General features: G+C 35.2%; 1 protein-coding gene across 3 annotated transcripts in view; it reads right to left on the reverse strand.

The window, feature by feature from the left end:
* Positions 1-1,764: 1,764 nt before the first annotated feature.
* Positions 1,765-17,355, reverse strand: part of LOC145293226 (uncharacterized) — a 55,432-nt gene continuing 39,841 nt past the window's right edge. For all 3 annotated transcript variants that reach the window (XM_080139770.1, XM_080139771.1, XM_080139772.1), the window contains exon 3: positions 1,765-5,060. In XM_080139770.1, coding sequence (XP_079995896.1) covers positions 4,702-5,060 — 359 coding nt within the window. In that variant the 3' untranslated portion in view covers positions 1,765-4,701. The remainder of the gene's footprint in view (positions 5,061-17,355) is intronic.

Here is a 17,355-nt window from a genome sequence, read left to right on the forward strand (position 1 = left end):
CCATGCCGAATGGAAGTAGGATTATATTTTGTTAATAACTTAGTTGACAGATTTTTTTTTAGTTAAATGTCGTTATTAAATAATTGTCCAGTGGAAAATAGTAATATAAAAAAAAATTACGAAAATTCGAGTGAAACAACTTGTGCTTTTAGTAAAAAAAAAAAAAGTATTGCTAAAAATATTGGCCGTCATTACAATGTAATCTAGTAAGTTGGAGAAAGAAGTCTATCAACCCCCCCCCCCCAAAAAAAAACCGATCTATCGGCTATCTTAACAAGTACCAATAACGTTGAAAGAAAAAAGTTAAAAATGAAATAAGTTGTCGAATTGATTTGCTTTAAAATTGAGGTTTTCTTAAGAGGAAAAACTTGCAGGAATGCACATTATTTTTTTTTTTTTAATATAAAAAAAAATTAACTTGAAAAATTTTCACAGCAGAAAGTGTCAAAATGAAGTAATTTTATTTCTTTCTCGAAATGTCTGTTGGCAGTTATGATTTGTTGGTTGAAGTGGCAGCAAAAAACGGTTTTCAAAGATTAATTTCTTTGTTAATTACCTGTCATTTCGTAGTAAACAAAAACTAGGGTGGGGTGGGGTGATAGTATGGAGATGACCGAATTCTTTCTCTTGTGTACCCATCCCAAACCTCACCAACTGGTAATGACTTATGAACAGAAGGAAACTGGACTGTTGGTAAAAGTTCATAAAACAATATATAGAAACAGGGAATAGAGTAGGGGGACTGGGGGAAGGAAGGAAGAAAGGGCTACCGAGACGGGACGCGACTGGGGGAAGGAAGGAAGAAGGGGCCACCGAGACGGGACGCGACTGGGGGAAGGAAGGAAGAAGGGGCCACCGAGACGGGACGCGACTGGGGGAAGGAAGGAAGAAGGGGCCACCGAGACGGGACGCGACTGGGGGAAGGAAGGAAGAAGGGGCCACCGAGACGGGACGCGACTGGGGGAAGAAAGGAAGAAGGGGCCACCGAGACGGGACGCGACTGGGGGAAGGAAGGAAGAAGGGGCCACCGAGACGGGACGCGACTGGGGGAAGGAAGGAAGTAGGGGCCACCGAGACGGGACGCGACTGGGGGAAGGAAGGAAGTAGGGGCCACCGAGACGGGACGCGACTGGGGGAAGGAAGGAAGAAAGGGCCACCGAGACGGGACGGGACGCGACTGGGGGAAGGAAGGAAGAAAGGGCCATCGAGATGGGACGCGACTGGGGGAAGGAAGGAAGAAAGGGCCACCGAAACGGGACGCGACTGGGGGAAGGAAGGAAGAAGGGGCCACCGAGACGGGACGCGACTGGGGGAAGGAAGGAAGAAAGGGCCATCGAGATGGGATGCGACTGGGGGAAGGAAGGAAGAAAGGGCCATCGAGACGGGACGCGACTGGGGGAAGGAAGGAAGAAAGGGCCATCGAGACGGGATGGGGGGGAGGGGAAGGAAGGAAGAAAGGGCCATCGAGATGGGATGTGACTGGGGGAAGGAAGGAAGAAAGGGCCACAGAGACGGGATGGGGGGGAGGGGAAGAAAGGGCCACAGAGACGGGATAGGAAGAAAGGGCCACAGAGACGGGATAGGAAGAAAGGGCCACAGAGACGGGATAGGAAGAAAGGGCCACAGAGACGGGAATGGGGGAGGGAAGGGAACAAAAAAATATTATTGGAGGGGGGACAGATAATGAAGGAAGGGACAGAGATAAAAGAGGAAGAGCTTGATGAACATTTAAATAACAATGAACAGAAAAAATAACAAAATTGATCATTTTGGGAAGATGGAATTTATTTTGTTGAGATAAAAAAAACAAACGATTTTTCTTTGAAATGAAGAGAAAATTAAAAAAAAGTTAAATCAAGTTCAATAAATATATACATTGCTCTCCAAAAATGAAAAATCTTGAATGATATAAATAAGTAAAAAAAAAAATCCCAATAAGTTTTGTCCCATTTTTAATCAAGCACAGTACCCCCACCCCTAAAAAAACAAAAACAAAGGGGTAAAAAAATATAGAATTATGAGAAAAAAAAATGTACATCCGTGGTCAGTTATTCTCTTAAATTTTGTTTGAAGAACTTTTCCTTTCCTAATTTGTTAAAAAAAAAAAAAAAAAAAAAAAAAAAAAAAAAAGGTAGAATTCCTTGAAGACTTGGAATAAATAAACCAGCTTTGCTTTTTTTTTGTGACTAGGATTTTAAAAGCTGGAGAGAATTTTTGTTTTTAAATTAAATAATTTTTTTCCTCATATTTTAAAAAATTTAATCGTTATCCCACTAGAAGCTGCAATCGTAGCCTTCCTATAAAAAGGAACCACGACCGGGGCTTTTAAATAAATTTACTTTTCAATTTTACATAACTTAAAATTAATTAAAATCACTAACTTGTTTTTTTTCTTTTTCTTCACAAAAGTTGAAAAAGTTTGTGTCCGTGCTGATCAGGACAGATTACAACTTCAAACTTTATTCATTTTTTAAAAAGTTTTGAAGTTGATTTCTATTTCCTGTTGTGTGAACGGCAAAATTGTGTACTCAATATTCAAAAGTTTAAACAATTTTCTTCTATAGTCAGTTTTATTTGGATTTACTCTTTCTCAGAGTAAAGAAAGCATTAAAATTAATCCATATAAGATTTAAATTCTTTACTTAACATTTATATAAACGTTTTCTGATTTTTTTTTTCCCGTTGGTACTTCTGCAGAATAGTGGAGTTTGAAATACATTTCAGGTGAAAACACCATACTTAATTGTCACATCTAAATTAATATAAATTACAAAAAGAACAAAACGAAAATATCCAAGAGAAAAATAATTACAAGTAATAATAAATTTACCGAATTATTGAGTTGTATCAAGTTTTAATGTGGAACAGTTCTTTGTGACTAATTCTATATTACACTGACTTATCTCCCTTGCTTTGAATGAAACTGCCATTTCAAAATAGAAAATGTTGAACTGGTAGCATATGGTTTTTATTGTAAAAAATAAAATACATCTACTTCGTCTAATATATAATAAACAACTGGGGTGGGATGGGGAAAGGCCTTTTGCGTTGGGGTTCTCGCATCAGTTAGATTCCGGGAGAAGTTTTCACATACTTCCTAGATTGTAATATCTCAGATTTGAAAACGGACATCGTCTATCTTCTTTTTTGATAGTTTTAAAAAACTCCCTCCATGCTGTCGTTTTGAGTGTTTGTTCATCTTTTCATCTTTTTTGTATAAATAAAGCGAAACTAATCAAACACAAACGCTATCTCCCGGCCTTCACTCGGGTAGTATTTGTTCTGTAATTGGTCCTTGGTCAATGTTGGGGGCAACCTTTCACACTGAAACGATTACTATTTATTCGGATACTGCCAGAGTGCCCCCTTTTTGGGGGCAGAGCTGCCCCCCCCCTCTCACATTAAAAACGACCTTCGTGAGAGGTTTAAAAGTAATGGCATTTCTGCAAGTCATCTTTGATTATGTTAAATTTGAATGCTTTACACTTCCGGTTGCGTCATGGCGTCGTGGTAAGACGTTAGGTTTTCTTTCACATTTTTTTTCCTCATTCGCGTCACGGGTTCGACCCTGCTTGCCTACTACCACTTTTTTGTTTGCTCACCCGGGCAACCAGGCTAGTTTTTCATAAGTTTGAAAATTTATACTAATTTCAACATAACATGTAAGTACGTAATGTTTTAACCCAAGACTCGATTTATTTCAAATCCAACTATTCTGTAGAAACCCCATTTTTCTAATAAATATTTTTTGCATGTAATTATACAGGATAACAATTATAAGCCAAGATTTCCTTTTTCTATTTTGGAATTCAATCTTGTTCAATTGCAACAGAAGAGTCAATACAAAATCGTTTGGCTCCATACCTCCCCCTATCCCTCCAGTTTTAGGTTTTAATTTTTTATTGCTTGAATAAAAAAAAAAAAGTTTGAATGGACAACAAATTTCATCCAGTAGACATTTTGAATGAACTCAAGTTAACATTTTTTTCTTTTATACCCCCCCCCCCTTTAAACCTAAACAAAAAGGAATAATACTTTTAAGGTGGCATTGTATATTTTTTTTTTGAATAAGTAATTTTTAAAATCAATTCCACCAAAATCAGTTTGTAATAATGGACACCCTCCCTAGGAGGGGTGGAAGTGAAGATCTGCCAACTCCAGATTTTCAGACTTTGATGAGTTAGTCTTTTAGTAAAATTGTTCCACTTTTTGGAAAATACCCGACTTTACAATGGAAAAAAAAAAAAAAATCCTCCAAAAATAAAATGGCATAAAATGTTCTTCATTGAAGCAACTTTAAAAAAATAAAATTATTTTTTTTGTTTTTCTTTTGAAGAAAAAGAAAACAAAAAAAGCAAACTTTGTTCTGTGTTATGTTTTTCACCCCCCTCCCCACACATTTGTCCATCACAATTTTTATTTCTTTTTTTTTTTTTATTCTCCTGAGAATCCAAGCAGTAAAGTTCCAATTTTTGGTCAATTAAAAACTCAAAGACAATTTGTAAACAAACAAAAAAGGTCATCATGAACACATTTCTTTTGGCAATTTCAGCTTGAAGAAAGTTTCCTTTTTTTCAAATGTACATTGGTCAATCACGAAAAGACATTCACATCATCTTTACAATGAATGTTTTTAGCAAAGTGTGTACCTGTGCATACATGGATTTAAGTTCCTTTCCCAGAATGCATCATCTCTTGATGCTATTTTTCCAAATATTCATTCTGTGCGGGGTTAAAAAATACATAGTCTGAGGAGGAATTATTGTAACTACACACATTCTGACCACTGTTCTGTGCCGAGCATACTGGCTGATTTTGGCTGCTGCTGCTTGCCCCACTACAACCCGAATGGCTTGTGTGGCCTTTGGACTCAAGACATTCCTCGGCCTCATCCGTCGCATGTGCGTTCTGTTCATTCTCAGTATACTGGTTGCATCGCAGCAGGTAGTCTTCAGACTTGTGATAGGCCGGTGTATACATCCACAGAGCATGAGGTGGCCGCGTCTTTTGCATGTAATCCAGAGCCAAGGTGCTGTAGCACACTTCTGTAAGACCAGGTTCTGAAACGAGATGAAAATTACGTTAATAAAATCCAAAATAGTTTGCAGTTTGTTATACGTATATATAATAGATAATAGTTTGTTTTTACATCAGAGTGCTATAGTGGAGAAGCACCTTATTTCTAATTGAAATGTAATACCTGAATATATTACATGATTTTCAGTTTTAATAACTTATACACATCACAGGTAGGATTTTCTTTGTTTTTTCATATGAGTACTATACTGCACAAGTACATTATTTTTTGGGTAGGGTAATGTACAAGTACGTCATTTCTAAGATATAGATGAAACTACTCGATAATTTTACATAATTTTCTGTTGTGCTAACTTTTCCGTGTCACAGGTGAGAAATTGTTTTTACATCAGTGCTTTAGTAAAGAAGCACCTTATTTCTTATATAAATGCCATACAACTCGAATATATTACATGATTTTCGGTTTTGATTACTTTATGTACGTCGCAAGTAAGATTTCCTTTGTTTTCATATGGGTACTATACTGTACAAGGACCTTATTTCTTTGGTAGGATACTGCACAAGTACTTTTTTATTCTAATTAAAAAATGAAAGAACAATAATTTTCTGTTGTGCTAAATTTTCTGTATGTCAAGGATAAGAATTTGTTTATTAATCTAGGTGCTATAGTGAAGAAGCACATCGTTTTTCACATGCAAGTCATACTACTAGAATATTTAACGGGATTTACGGTTTTAATAACTTATCTAAGTCACAGGTAAAATATTCTTTGTTTTTTCATGTGAGTACTATACTGCAATAGTACCTTATTTCTTAGGTAGGATACTGTGCAAGTACCACAAAGATTAAACTACTCGATTTTACACAAGTTTTTCATATGAGTGCTATACTGTACAAGTACCTTATTACTTGGATAGTATTTCTTGTACACATAAATCAAAAGTGACCATTGTATATGATTGTTGGAAAATGACATCTATAGACATATACAAACATACACATTACATATAATTCATAATGATCAGTTAATTAGTTTTGGAGTGTATCCAAGACAAAATATATAATCATATACACAATTAAAATTCATAATGATCGGTTAATTTAGGAGTGAATCCAATAATAGAAATATATAAACATCATTAAAATTCATAATGATCAGTTAATTAGTCTAGGAGTGAATTCAATACACAATTCCATTACTTGAACTATTTACATGATTATGTGAATGTAACAAATAAGCATATATATAATATATCCTATATATTTGGAATATGAAATTTTCGTTATGTACGACAAAAATACTTTTTCTGTATTTTTTTTATATAAAAGTGTTCCTGTATAACTATTACGTAACATTTAAAAGTTAATTAGCGAAATGTAATCATATATATATATATAAACGGTAGAGCTGGAAACCACAACACTGGTGTTAGTAATTGATGACGCTAATCATTGCACCAAAGAGACAACCGACTTCAAACACTAATTTTACTAAATAAATGTCTGTTACAGATCGTGCGCATGCGCATAACGCCATGGCTCGTCAAGGTGTTATTTCTTTCAAGTTTGAACCCCTTAGCAATTGTTTTAACCGGTTAAATATCCAATAAAATTCTGCACCCTATATGCAATCTTTTGAGCTACTGCACGCCGTCAAGCGACCATCCGTTTAGAAGATGGAATTTGAAAAATGGAGACAGACACACAGACATAGTGAGATTTATATATTAGATTACACTGATGAAGCCTCATCAATATCAGTGACATTTTGTATATCATGAAAATATATGTCCTTGAAATTGGCAGAAACAACTGTCTAAATAAAAGTGGTTTTGGAAGGAAATAGGGATTGTTTCTGAAACAGATTCATAAGATTTTAAAATATTCTTTTAAAGTTTATTTCACACGAGATTGTTTAAAGCCGTTCACCACATGTCGCCATAAATGTGATTTTACAGTCTTGACGGTAAGCAATAAAAGTGGATAAAGATGAATGGCTCTAGTCTTGGGAGGCTCCATGTTTTGACAAACTTCTAGGTTTGACCTTTACTCCTGATCCGAGATCAAACACGTACATCAAATCCATTGCCAAGACTGCTGATAAAATGATGGCATCATTCTACTGCGCCAGTAGATATCTCATTGTTGATGCAATTCTGTACCGGTATAAGAGCCAAGTACATTCAAGGATGGAGTACTGTTCCCACATCTGGGCAAGAGCTGCTAGAAGCAGCTCATCCTCCCTTGACAGATCAAAATAGACTTCATAGTCTAGTGAGGGATGCCCTTTTCTCTTTCCCACAGAAGAGACATTGTGAGCCTGTCTGTTTTATCGTTATTATCATGGCAAGTGCTCGTCTGACCTCCAATCTATGCTCCCCCCCGCCTGACTTTTACAAAAAACACTCATCTAGCCGAAACCACTATCAATAATTTCCTCCAATCTTTATCTGCACCTAAACCTAAGCATAGATTCCATGAACAAAGCTTTTAGAACTGCACGCCCTTGGAACTGTTTTATTTTCCTGCTTTCCAACTGACTACAATTTGGTTATTTTCAAGTCCAATGTGCGTGAACAAATTCTCGACGAGTCATCTTAACTAATCCAATTTACCAAATTTTCACTACTAACGATTACTACGTGTTCCCTTTGACCACTGTGCACTCATTAACGCTTATACTCGAGTGGCCTCTGGACCTTGATAAGCGGTGACTCTTTAGTGAAAAAAAATGTTTATAAAAATTAAATGAGTGGCAAACGTTAATATACTCTTATATTATGGAGTAACAAACAAAACAAATTACAATCATACAGGAGAGGGTATGGGCTGGGCAATTTAAGGAATGAATAGTATCGCCCCCCCCCCCCTACTCTGCTAATTCCAACAGAAGAGCTTTTGCATTGCAGACATTGAGCAGTCAAAAAAAAAAAAATTAAATTGCTTGCCGTTCTGTAGAGGTTCAAGCAAAAAGGTTTGATTACACCAAGGCCAGCTATAATAAACCCCTTATGGTGAAAACTCGATAGCTATTTTCCTGACCATTTAAATGAATCCAAGTCACTTTTTTTTTCAAAATGTGATTTACTTTCCCCTCCACATTCAGACATCTGGGAGGAGGAGGGAGGGCTGAAATGCATGCACATGTGTAGATCTCACATATAGGACCATCTGTATAAAAGACGTAGGAAGGAAACCCACGTTTCCTCTTGTGTCTTGTGCAGCCATGCGGTGCAAAATATGCCTTGGCTTGCTAGTGTGAGCAGGAAGAATGTAAAGTCATTAAAAAAAAAAAAAAAAAAAGTTAATTAGAAAAATTAATCAAATCAAGCAGACATTTACCTCCTTCCCCATACAACCAACCAACCATAAACTAGCTTTAAACATGATGCGGGGAGGAGGGGGAAGAGAAGGAAACTGAGGAGAAGCAGAATAAAAATTATGATTTAATAAAAAAAAAAAAAAAAAAAAAAATGTCCGTTTTCCAGATGTGAACTGAAATGGAGACCCTGGCATTCAGAGAAGTCAGAATCGTTTGGTTAAGTTTTCCTTGTGGCATATCAACCCATTTTCAGCCATTTAATGTTACATTTAATTTCATTTCCCTCTTCTGTCCGTGCCTAAATGTAAACGTAAATTCCATGAACAAAGTTTCTTTCTTCTAAGTCCTCTTACGGAACTAATACTGTAAGAATGCTTTCTAGCCGACTACATGCTAGTTTCCAAATTCAATGTAAACTAGTTTCTGTTAAACCGCCTCCTTAATCAAATTCTACTCAATCCACAAAAAACGATCACTAATCCGTAATCTCACCAACAACCTTACACTCATTACTCCTTATTCTCTAGTGGCCTTCAGGCCTTAAGTGGCGACTTGTGTGTGTAAAGTTTTAAATTTTTTTTTCGTATTTTTATAAAATTTCATTTTCGAAATGCCACTCATGCGTGGCATTTCGAAGATGAAATATATATATGACAATAGAAAAATGCGAGCATGAAAAGTAATATGGTTAAGTTTAAACATGGAAAGTAAAGGACTAGTTACAACTGGAAAAGAAAAGGACAATATATTCTAGTAAAAAAATCTAAATTTATGACTTAAAATATTGCAGTATTAAGAATTAATTATATGTTATAAATTGAATTTTAAAAAATTCTTAATGCTGCAATATTTTAAGTTATAAATTTATTTTTTACGAGAATATCTTGTCCTTTTCTTTTCCAGTTTTAACAACTAGTTCTTTACTTTTTCATGCTCGCATTTTTCTATTGTAATCCATAATTTTTCCAGGCTTCCAATAAATTCACTTATTCTTTGTTTAATTTCAGTCTTATTTTTTGCTCCTCCATAAACACATGTAATAATGTACCGCACTCGTCTGCTTTCTATAAAATCCCCCCCCCCAATTATCTCCCTTTCATGCTTTCATTCTGTTTCACTTGTTACTTTTAGAATTAGTAGCAACAGCAGTGTCTGAAGCAAAGTGGTTGCTATGGAAAACAGTCATAAAGACGTCGCTCACCACCTTGCATATTTTTATGATTTTGAACGCCAGAAAATTCATAACTTGTTTTACTGAACAAAAATTGAAGATTTTTTTTTCACAATACCGCTGAGAAGGTGATCTATAAACTGTAATTGTTTGAAATTTGGTCGAAAAATGAGTGAGCGGTGAAGCTTTAAAGCAGTTGTAAATGATTTAGATTGCCACTTAACCATATATTCAAACCTGGTAGTGTTTGAATGAGATTATATATATATATATATATCATATGCAATTTATTGGAGACAAGTTATTTTCCACTATAAATGAAAATATCATGGTTCATACCTTTCCAATGTTTGTAGTTGAAAGACCACAATAGATTTGATAGCATTTGAACTCTACATAATAGATTTGTATGCATATTTAATGGTTGAATTCGTAGGGAAAATTGTGAGAGACGAAATTCTTGGCAATTCCAAACAAAACTAAAAGCCTCACAAATAAACTTTTAATGGAATACATTTGCAGAGAGAAGGTGGAGGTCAGCAAAGAAATTTTCTATTCAGTAAAACCTACGGGGGTGGGGTGGAGGAGGACCGGAAAAAAAAAAAAGAACCGGGCAGAAGGGTGGAGGGGAATGCAGAAATGACAGGAAGAAGCCAGGAGTAGTGGGGGGAGTGAAGGTTTTTCTATACATAAGGAGACAAAGAAGGTGTTATTTCAGCACAGCTGAGAACTTCATTTACCCAAAAGGAGGGTTTTTAATCCAGGAAGTATCAGCAAGGATGTGGCAAGGGTGGGATGGAGTTGAATGTCCCATAAAACTTTTATCACACTCTTTCACACACAAATACACATAATGATGGTTTGAAGGACCGGGATGGGGGGGGGGGGGGACTGTAGTGTGTCTGGTAAGAACATTAATCACCCTCAGCTAATGCAAAAATGATTATATTAATATTAGTTTCAACCTACAAATTCATCTTATATTCTGCTTGTTCCTGTATGCAAGCCGAACTGGTTAAAAAAAAAAAAAAAAAAAAAAAAAAAGCCAATCTGGCAACCCTGGACAAGAATATGATAGTGACCTCTGATGTAGCCTTGTTTTCGAATACCGTGGTAGTTGAATATGGTTATATTCATCTATAAAGCTAATTCTTTATGCTATATCCAGAAAAAACATCAAAACATTGGATTTTCCATGGATCCTGCAAGTTTCTAAGTATTCTCATTATCTCTTTACTATATATATATATATATATATATATATATATATATATATATATATATATATAAAATACAAAAAAAAAAGGTGTGTGTTTGTGTGTGTGTGTGTTCGTTCCCTGTGGATTCAGAAACGGCTGGGCAGATATTTTTTCAAATTTCACACGAAGTTTGATAGTGTTCTTACATAGGTTTTGTAAGAGAATGCATCCGACAGGCATTGAAAATCGACAATCGAAAAAAAAAATGATTAAAAGCGCGATTTTAACCAAAGTTAACACCTTTATACAACCTAACATCACAAGTGCATTTGAGAAGTTTTATCACCGCACAAACAGAAAGGTCCAGCCTATAAAATCAACTGTGGATCCTTTTATAGGACAGGGGTGCGTTCGAAGTGAAGATTTCCGTTTAGAGCTTAACTGAAACACGGTACTTGACTTTCGCATTTTTAACTTTAAGTGAAGCCATTATTTACAGAAAATGTTATTAAATCAACAGAAGATTCTCTACAGTGCAATGTAGAGTTACAATGTGGATGGATCAAGTCAAATATTCCCACATTAAGAATGAGTTTATAGATACTAACGTTGTTACTTTAACACGGTACATTTATTTTGGCCATGGGCGCCAGTGCCGCTATTTTACTGAGCTGGCATTAGCTCCCATAAACCATTTTTTTTTTTTTTACGGTGACATGAAGTGGGGGTGGGGGGATACTTCCTGCTGGCAACGCCGGCACATGGGTCCTGCTAGTAAATAAGAAAGGTAAAAAAATAAACATCGTTTATTTCCAGCCTCAAAACTATAGGTTTCTATATAAGTTTCATCCAAAGATGGAATACTGCCGTCACATACGGAAACGTGCAGTTTTTTAATTTTTTTTATTCAATCTTCACCCCAAACAAGGCAAGTGCCACTTTGAAGTAGGGGCTACTATTGGGGACACTTTGCGGGGGCATTATGAAGAGAGATGAGTAGAAAGAGGTTTGTTCACATTACACTTGAACTTCTGCATATCAGTACAGTTGGGAAACCAGTATCCCGGAAGAGAGTTCCAAAGACTTGCAGTTCTGGGGAAGAAACTATTGGAGTAAAAGGCTTTCTTACACCTAGGGATCTCTACTGTAAAGTTGCTTGTTGAGGGTAGTCACGTTGCGGAGGTACAAGTGCTTGCAGTTCGTCAGAGCAGCCACCATTAAAGTATTTGTAGAACAGGCAGAGGGATGCAATATTTCGATGGGACAGAGGCTGAAGCTTAGATGACAGTTCAGGACCTATCAGGTTGGCGACTCTTGAACCCTGTCCAGGAGTGAGACAAGCAGCAGATGCACCAGCCCAAATGTGACAGCAATACTCCATACATGGGCGAATGGTGGCCTTATAGAGGCACAATATACTTTCAGGCGTAAGTAATTTTCTGGCACGGTAGAGAGAGCCCACCTGTCTTTCTTGACAAAGTGCAAATTCGACTGCAAAATCTAGTGGGAAGCGATCTCTTCTCTTCAGCTCCTTACTGAAGAGATGTTGCTAGTCTTTCTGGTCAATATTTCCACGATAGGTACTCGACCGAGCTTCAAGCTCTACTCCCAACCCATTAAACCTTAGTTAGAGCTCTTTCTACCAATACTGCAAATAACTTTCTTCTATGTACTTAAAATCAAATAGCGTTTCCATGAACAGAGTTTCTTTCCAACAAATTCACTTATGGGATACATTACCGTTGGTATGTTTCCCTACAGACGACAACATTGTTTTCAAGCTTAATGTCAACAAATATCTATCAAGTCGTCTTATCCTCAGATGGCTTTTGACCTTGACAATTGATGCATTACTAAAAAAAAAAAAAAAAAAAAAAAAAAAAAAACTAGCGTTGCTCCTTGTATGAAATATGGTTAATAATTATCGTACATTCTTTTGCTAAAAAAAAAATGTATGACGGCTATAAATTGGGCTGAAATTAAAATTTAATTACAGAAAAAAAAAAGAAAATGAAGGGGGAGGGGACAAGTTAATGATGAACAAATAAAAACAAGTCAAAACAAGTGTCCTATAAATTATGCCTCACCCACATTCTGGTTAAAGGAACTGGTTTTCCTTCTACAAAACCCAAAACACCTTTTCTCTTATTTCAAAGAACATCTTTTTAGTACCAAATTGGTATGAGGATGAATTCTTTTGAATCAGGATTTCTGTGAAGGCAAGGGTGGATTGGTTAAAATGTGATGGAATTTATTTATATATATATATATATATATATATATATATATATATATATATATATACACACACACAAGTGAGAAAGAGAGAGAAAGAGAGGGTGTGTGGGGGGCTAAGGAAGCTGACCTCCAACTAAGCTGCTTTCCTTTGGGCAGAAAGAGTAAATGTGGAGAGGGGGGTAATGGCGGAAGAAATTAGATCTGGCAGTAAAGTTAGTGGAGAGTACACCACACCACCCACATATAAACACCAATACTTTACATTCCAGAAAGATAACTTACACACAACTAGACAGGAAGTCATATTGAGAGGGAGAGAAGGAGAGAGAAAGTAAGGGTTAAAGTAAATGAAGGGAGTAAGGCAGGAACACTTGCTATGAATTTCAAGATTAAGTATGAAGTCAGCAAGTTCTGGTTGGAAAACGATAAAAGAAAAAAGTTGGAAATCTATTTAATCTCTCTCTCTCATATATATATAAGTTTGGAATCGTGTAGAATTTATAAATTCAACTTGACTATTTTTAGTTGCCTGATCTAAAAATTTGAAGTGAAAGCTCCAATGAGAGGGAGCTGTAATTAGGTATAAAGAAAGGACATGAAAGTATCTTCCTCAATTTTGAAGCTAAGAATTTTGACAAGAGGAAATTAGTGTGACTGGTGTGCATTCAACAAGTGATCCACAGGTAGAAAGAATGGCAGCAATTCATGAGTGTGTGTGTGTGTGTGTGTGTGTGCGCGCGCGCGCCTGCATACATGTGTGCGAGCCTGCATATATGTGTGTGTGTGTGTGTGTGTGTGTGCCTGCATATATCTGTATATACGTATGTAACGCACAGTATATAAAGCCTGCCAATTTCTTCCGATCTTTATGAAGAAAATTTTTTTTTTTTTACATAGGCATCACCACATTATCAAGGCCAAGAGGCCACTCAAGGATAGGGTTAAAGAGTGTACAGTAGAAATTGGACAATATAGTAATCATTAGTAATGAAAATTTGGTAAATTTGATAACTTATATGGAACGGCTCATCAAGAACTTATTTACGTTAGACTTGAACACAACCATATTGTAGTCAGCCGGAAAGCAGGAAAATGGAAGACAATTCCACAGGCGTGCAGAAGAAAGCTTTGTTCATGGAATCTACGTTTAGGTTTAGGCACAGATAAAGAGTGGGGGGAATTATTGATAGTGTTTACAGCTAGACGAGTGTTTCGTGTGAAGGTTTGGCGAGGGGGGACCATAGACTGAAGCTCAGTCGAACAGTTTCCATTAATGTCATAGTTATAGTCAAATATGCTCGTGCATGTGTACGATCAATTTCAGTACAGTCGAAGCATTGGTATAATGAGAAATTTGAGAATACATTAAGAAACCAGATAACCTACAGCAGGATTTTCTTTTTCAAATAAACAAATTTTTAATTTTTTTTGCAAATACAATTATTCCTGCTTGAATTATTTTGCAGGAAAAACCATAAATTTCAATTCCAAATGGAAACTTTTCTACCTGCAGCAAATTTTGCTATTACAGAATTTGAACATCAATAAATTCTTTGATTATTAACATTAAATAATCGAAGATCTATATATTTTTTTTATTCAATATGTAAATGCAAATGAAATACGAGATGTAAAATAAAACTTTAGAGCAATACTTAAAATGCTAGCATATGTGGAAATTCATGGAAAATTATCGAGTCTTTTTATTGAAGAAATTGTACAATTCAGAGTGTACTATTTTTAGCAATTATCAAAATTTGTCTTAGTTAATCTAACCGATTTACTGTCACCCCTCCCGTCTTATATCATGTAAATCAGGCCATTTTATACATAATCTATATAATTATAAAACTGGACCGTGTGCCCTCGTCTTTATTGATCAGGCGATTGCATCTTTTATAAAAGGGAGGGCAGATGATACACACGGGTGTGGCTCAGAGGCTAAGGAATGAAGGTGAAGAGTTTGTTTTGGTTTATGTTCTAGCTGATCTCCTCTATATGTTTTAGTTTGGATCTTTCATATATTAGGTTTAATACAAGAATCAATAGAGAATTGTTTTCTAATAAATACATAATCTGCATGAATTAAAATATAATTAAGCATATCTTATGACTGGCAATGCCGAGCGGCCTGCTAGTATTTTACTGAAATTTTACAAAATGACTTTCTGTAAGTTTCGGTGTCCGGTAATATTTTTCAATAATTATTTCCTAAAGATTTCTTATTTTTATTTATAACTGCCATATTTTGCCAGTTTACATAGAGAAGTATTCTTAATTCAAATCGAAATTGCCACGGAAAGAAGAAATAGGTACTATCTGAAACTTCAAATCTGGTGTAGAAACATGTCCGATGACATCATTCATGAGCAGTATCTTCATTTCTAAGCACAACTCGATGTAAGGGAGGTAATTCGTATTTTAAGATTATAACATTTTTTCTAGTTCTTTTCTATAGTAACATTATGAAATATAGCTGGCAAAAATATCGAGGTTAAAGATTTAAAGTTACAACTTAAAGCAATTTGTTTAATTGGACACTTCTGTAATTCATAAAAATGAGATCTTTAGATAAATATGATTATATACAAGGGACATTCCAAAAGTAATGTCTCATTTTTTTTTTTTAAATTCCACCTTGAGGGGGTTGGAAATTGCATTGTTATGACTGAGCTAATGCATTCATGACCTGAAATGTTCATTTGTTTTGTTGGATATTGATGGTGAGAGGTTAAGAAAACAACCTGTCACAGATGTGTCAAAAGCAGAGACGCGTTACTGAATTCCTGACAAAGTGCATTGAGAATGATGGTGACTATGTAGGAAAAATTCTGGCGCACTAAAGGTTGCTCATTTTAATAATACCGCTCCCATCTTCGTAGCTAAAAAAAAAAGTTTTACTTTTGAAATGAGCGTCATATGTGTGTGTATTACACAAACACAATATTGAAATGGCAAATACTAATGGAGATGGGGAAAATAACTAAAGCCTAGAGATTATAGTCTTAATTTTGAACTGTGAACGAAAAGGTTCCGTTTATTGTTCAGCTCACATTTCAAGGGAGTGAACAACAAATACAGACATTTTACTTAAAAACATTTTTCTCATGTGATGTTATTAATCAACAAAATTAACAGCGTCCCTAATTACTTGCCTCTGCACGAATGCAAAGTTAGACACAAGGACTATTTTTTATGTGGGGATGGGGAAGGGGTCAATATCCAGGTTTTCAGAACAGGGTTAATCTGAATGGGACATAAATAAAAGTTGCCTCTGTCAAGAAGAATCTCTTGCAACCGAGATCAAATACTTAATCCAAACCCTAACAGGAGCCTACAATCCACAAAATTGTCAATAATGTTCCAAACTAGAAGTTATACTCATCGAACAAAATAAATTTAACAGGAACTAGTTTTCAATACAAATATGAGAAAAAATATCGATTTCAGATTTATTTTCATCAGCAACTGAAAGCAATAATTTCATACTTGAAAAGTTTGAGACAGATTTATCACAATTGTTTTGTTAATAGATCTGATAATGAATTTATAACAAATTAGGACACATGTTTATGGGAAATGTGCTTATTCAATTATATTTCATCTTATTTATGAAGCTCGATGTAAATACAGAGCATATACAAATAGATGACACAAAAACAAGTCTATATGCCAAATTTCAAGATGTTAGTACTTATTTTTTTTAACATGTTAAAATATTCGATCTTAGACAGCACCAGTTTCGTAGCACACAACCATTCATGTAATTATGTCAATTTTTAAAACTTATCCTGCTCTTACTCAGAAGAATAACTTTAAAATAAAAGGAACATTTTTTAAAAATTTTCTTTTAAAGTTGAGGAGTTCCTATTCTTCTGATGAGTAAATAAATTAAAAAATTGATATAATTACATGATTCTGTGCTACGAAACAGATGCTGTCAAGAATTGAACATTTTAACATACATGTATGAAATTAGTCCTCACGCGAAAGGGCAGGACACAAAATGTTTTAATAGAATAACCGACTTTCACTGGCGAGGACTACTATTGACCGTAACCATACAGTCTTTTTGAAATTTGCATCTATTTTTCTCGTTATATACTAAATATTTGTTAATGAAACCTATAAGAAATGTGTTCCTTATTAAATTTTAAAGATTTTCTATTCTGAAAAATAAAAAAATTTAATCTAAAGTTATTTTAAAGTTTTTGTTTAAAAAAAAAATTCAGATTTTCTCATTCAGACCTGTATTACAAAGGTGGTTGCAAAAAAAATGAGTTGTGGTGTGAGGAGAAATACAAACTGAAAGGGGAGAGTTTTAAAATATAATCTTAAAAAGATAAGATACAAGTTAGAAAAGCATTTCATCCAAGGCATGAAAATTG

The sequence above is a fragment of the Euprymna scolopes genome, chromosome 14 (assembly GCF_053919585.1).
Source record: "Euprymna scolopes isolate OS-2025 chromosome 14, ASM5391958v1, whole genome shotgun sequence".
NCBI classification, from domain to species: domain Eukaryota; kingdom Metazoa; phylum Mollusca; class Cephalopoda; order Sepiida; family Sepiolidae; genus Euprymna; species Euprymna scolopes.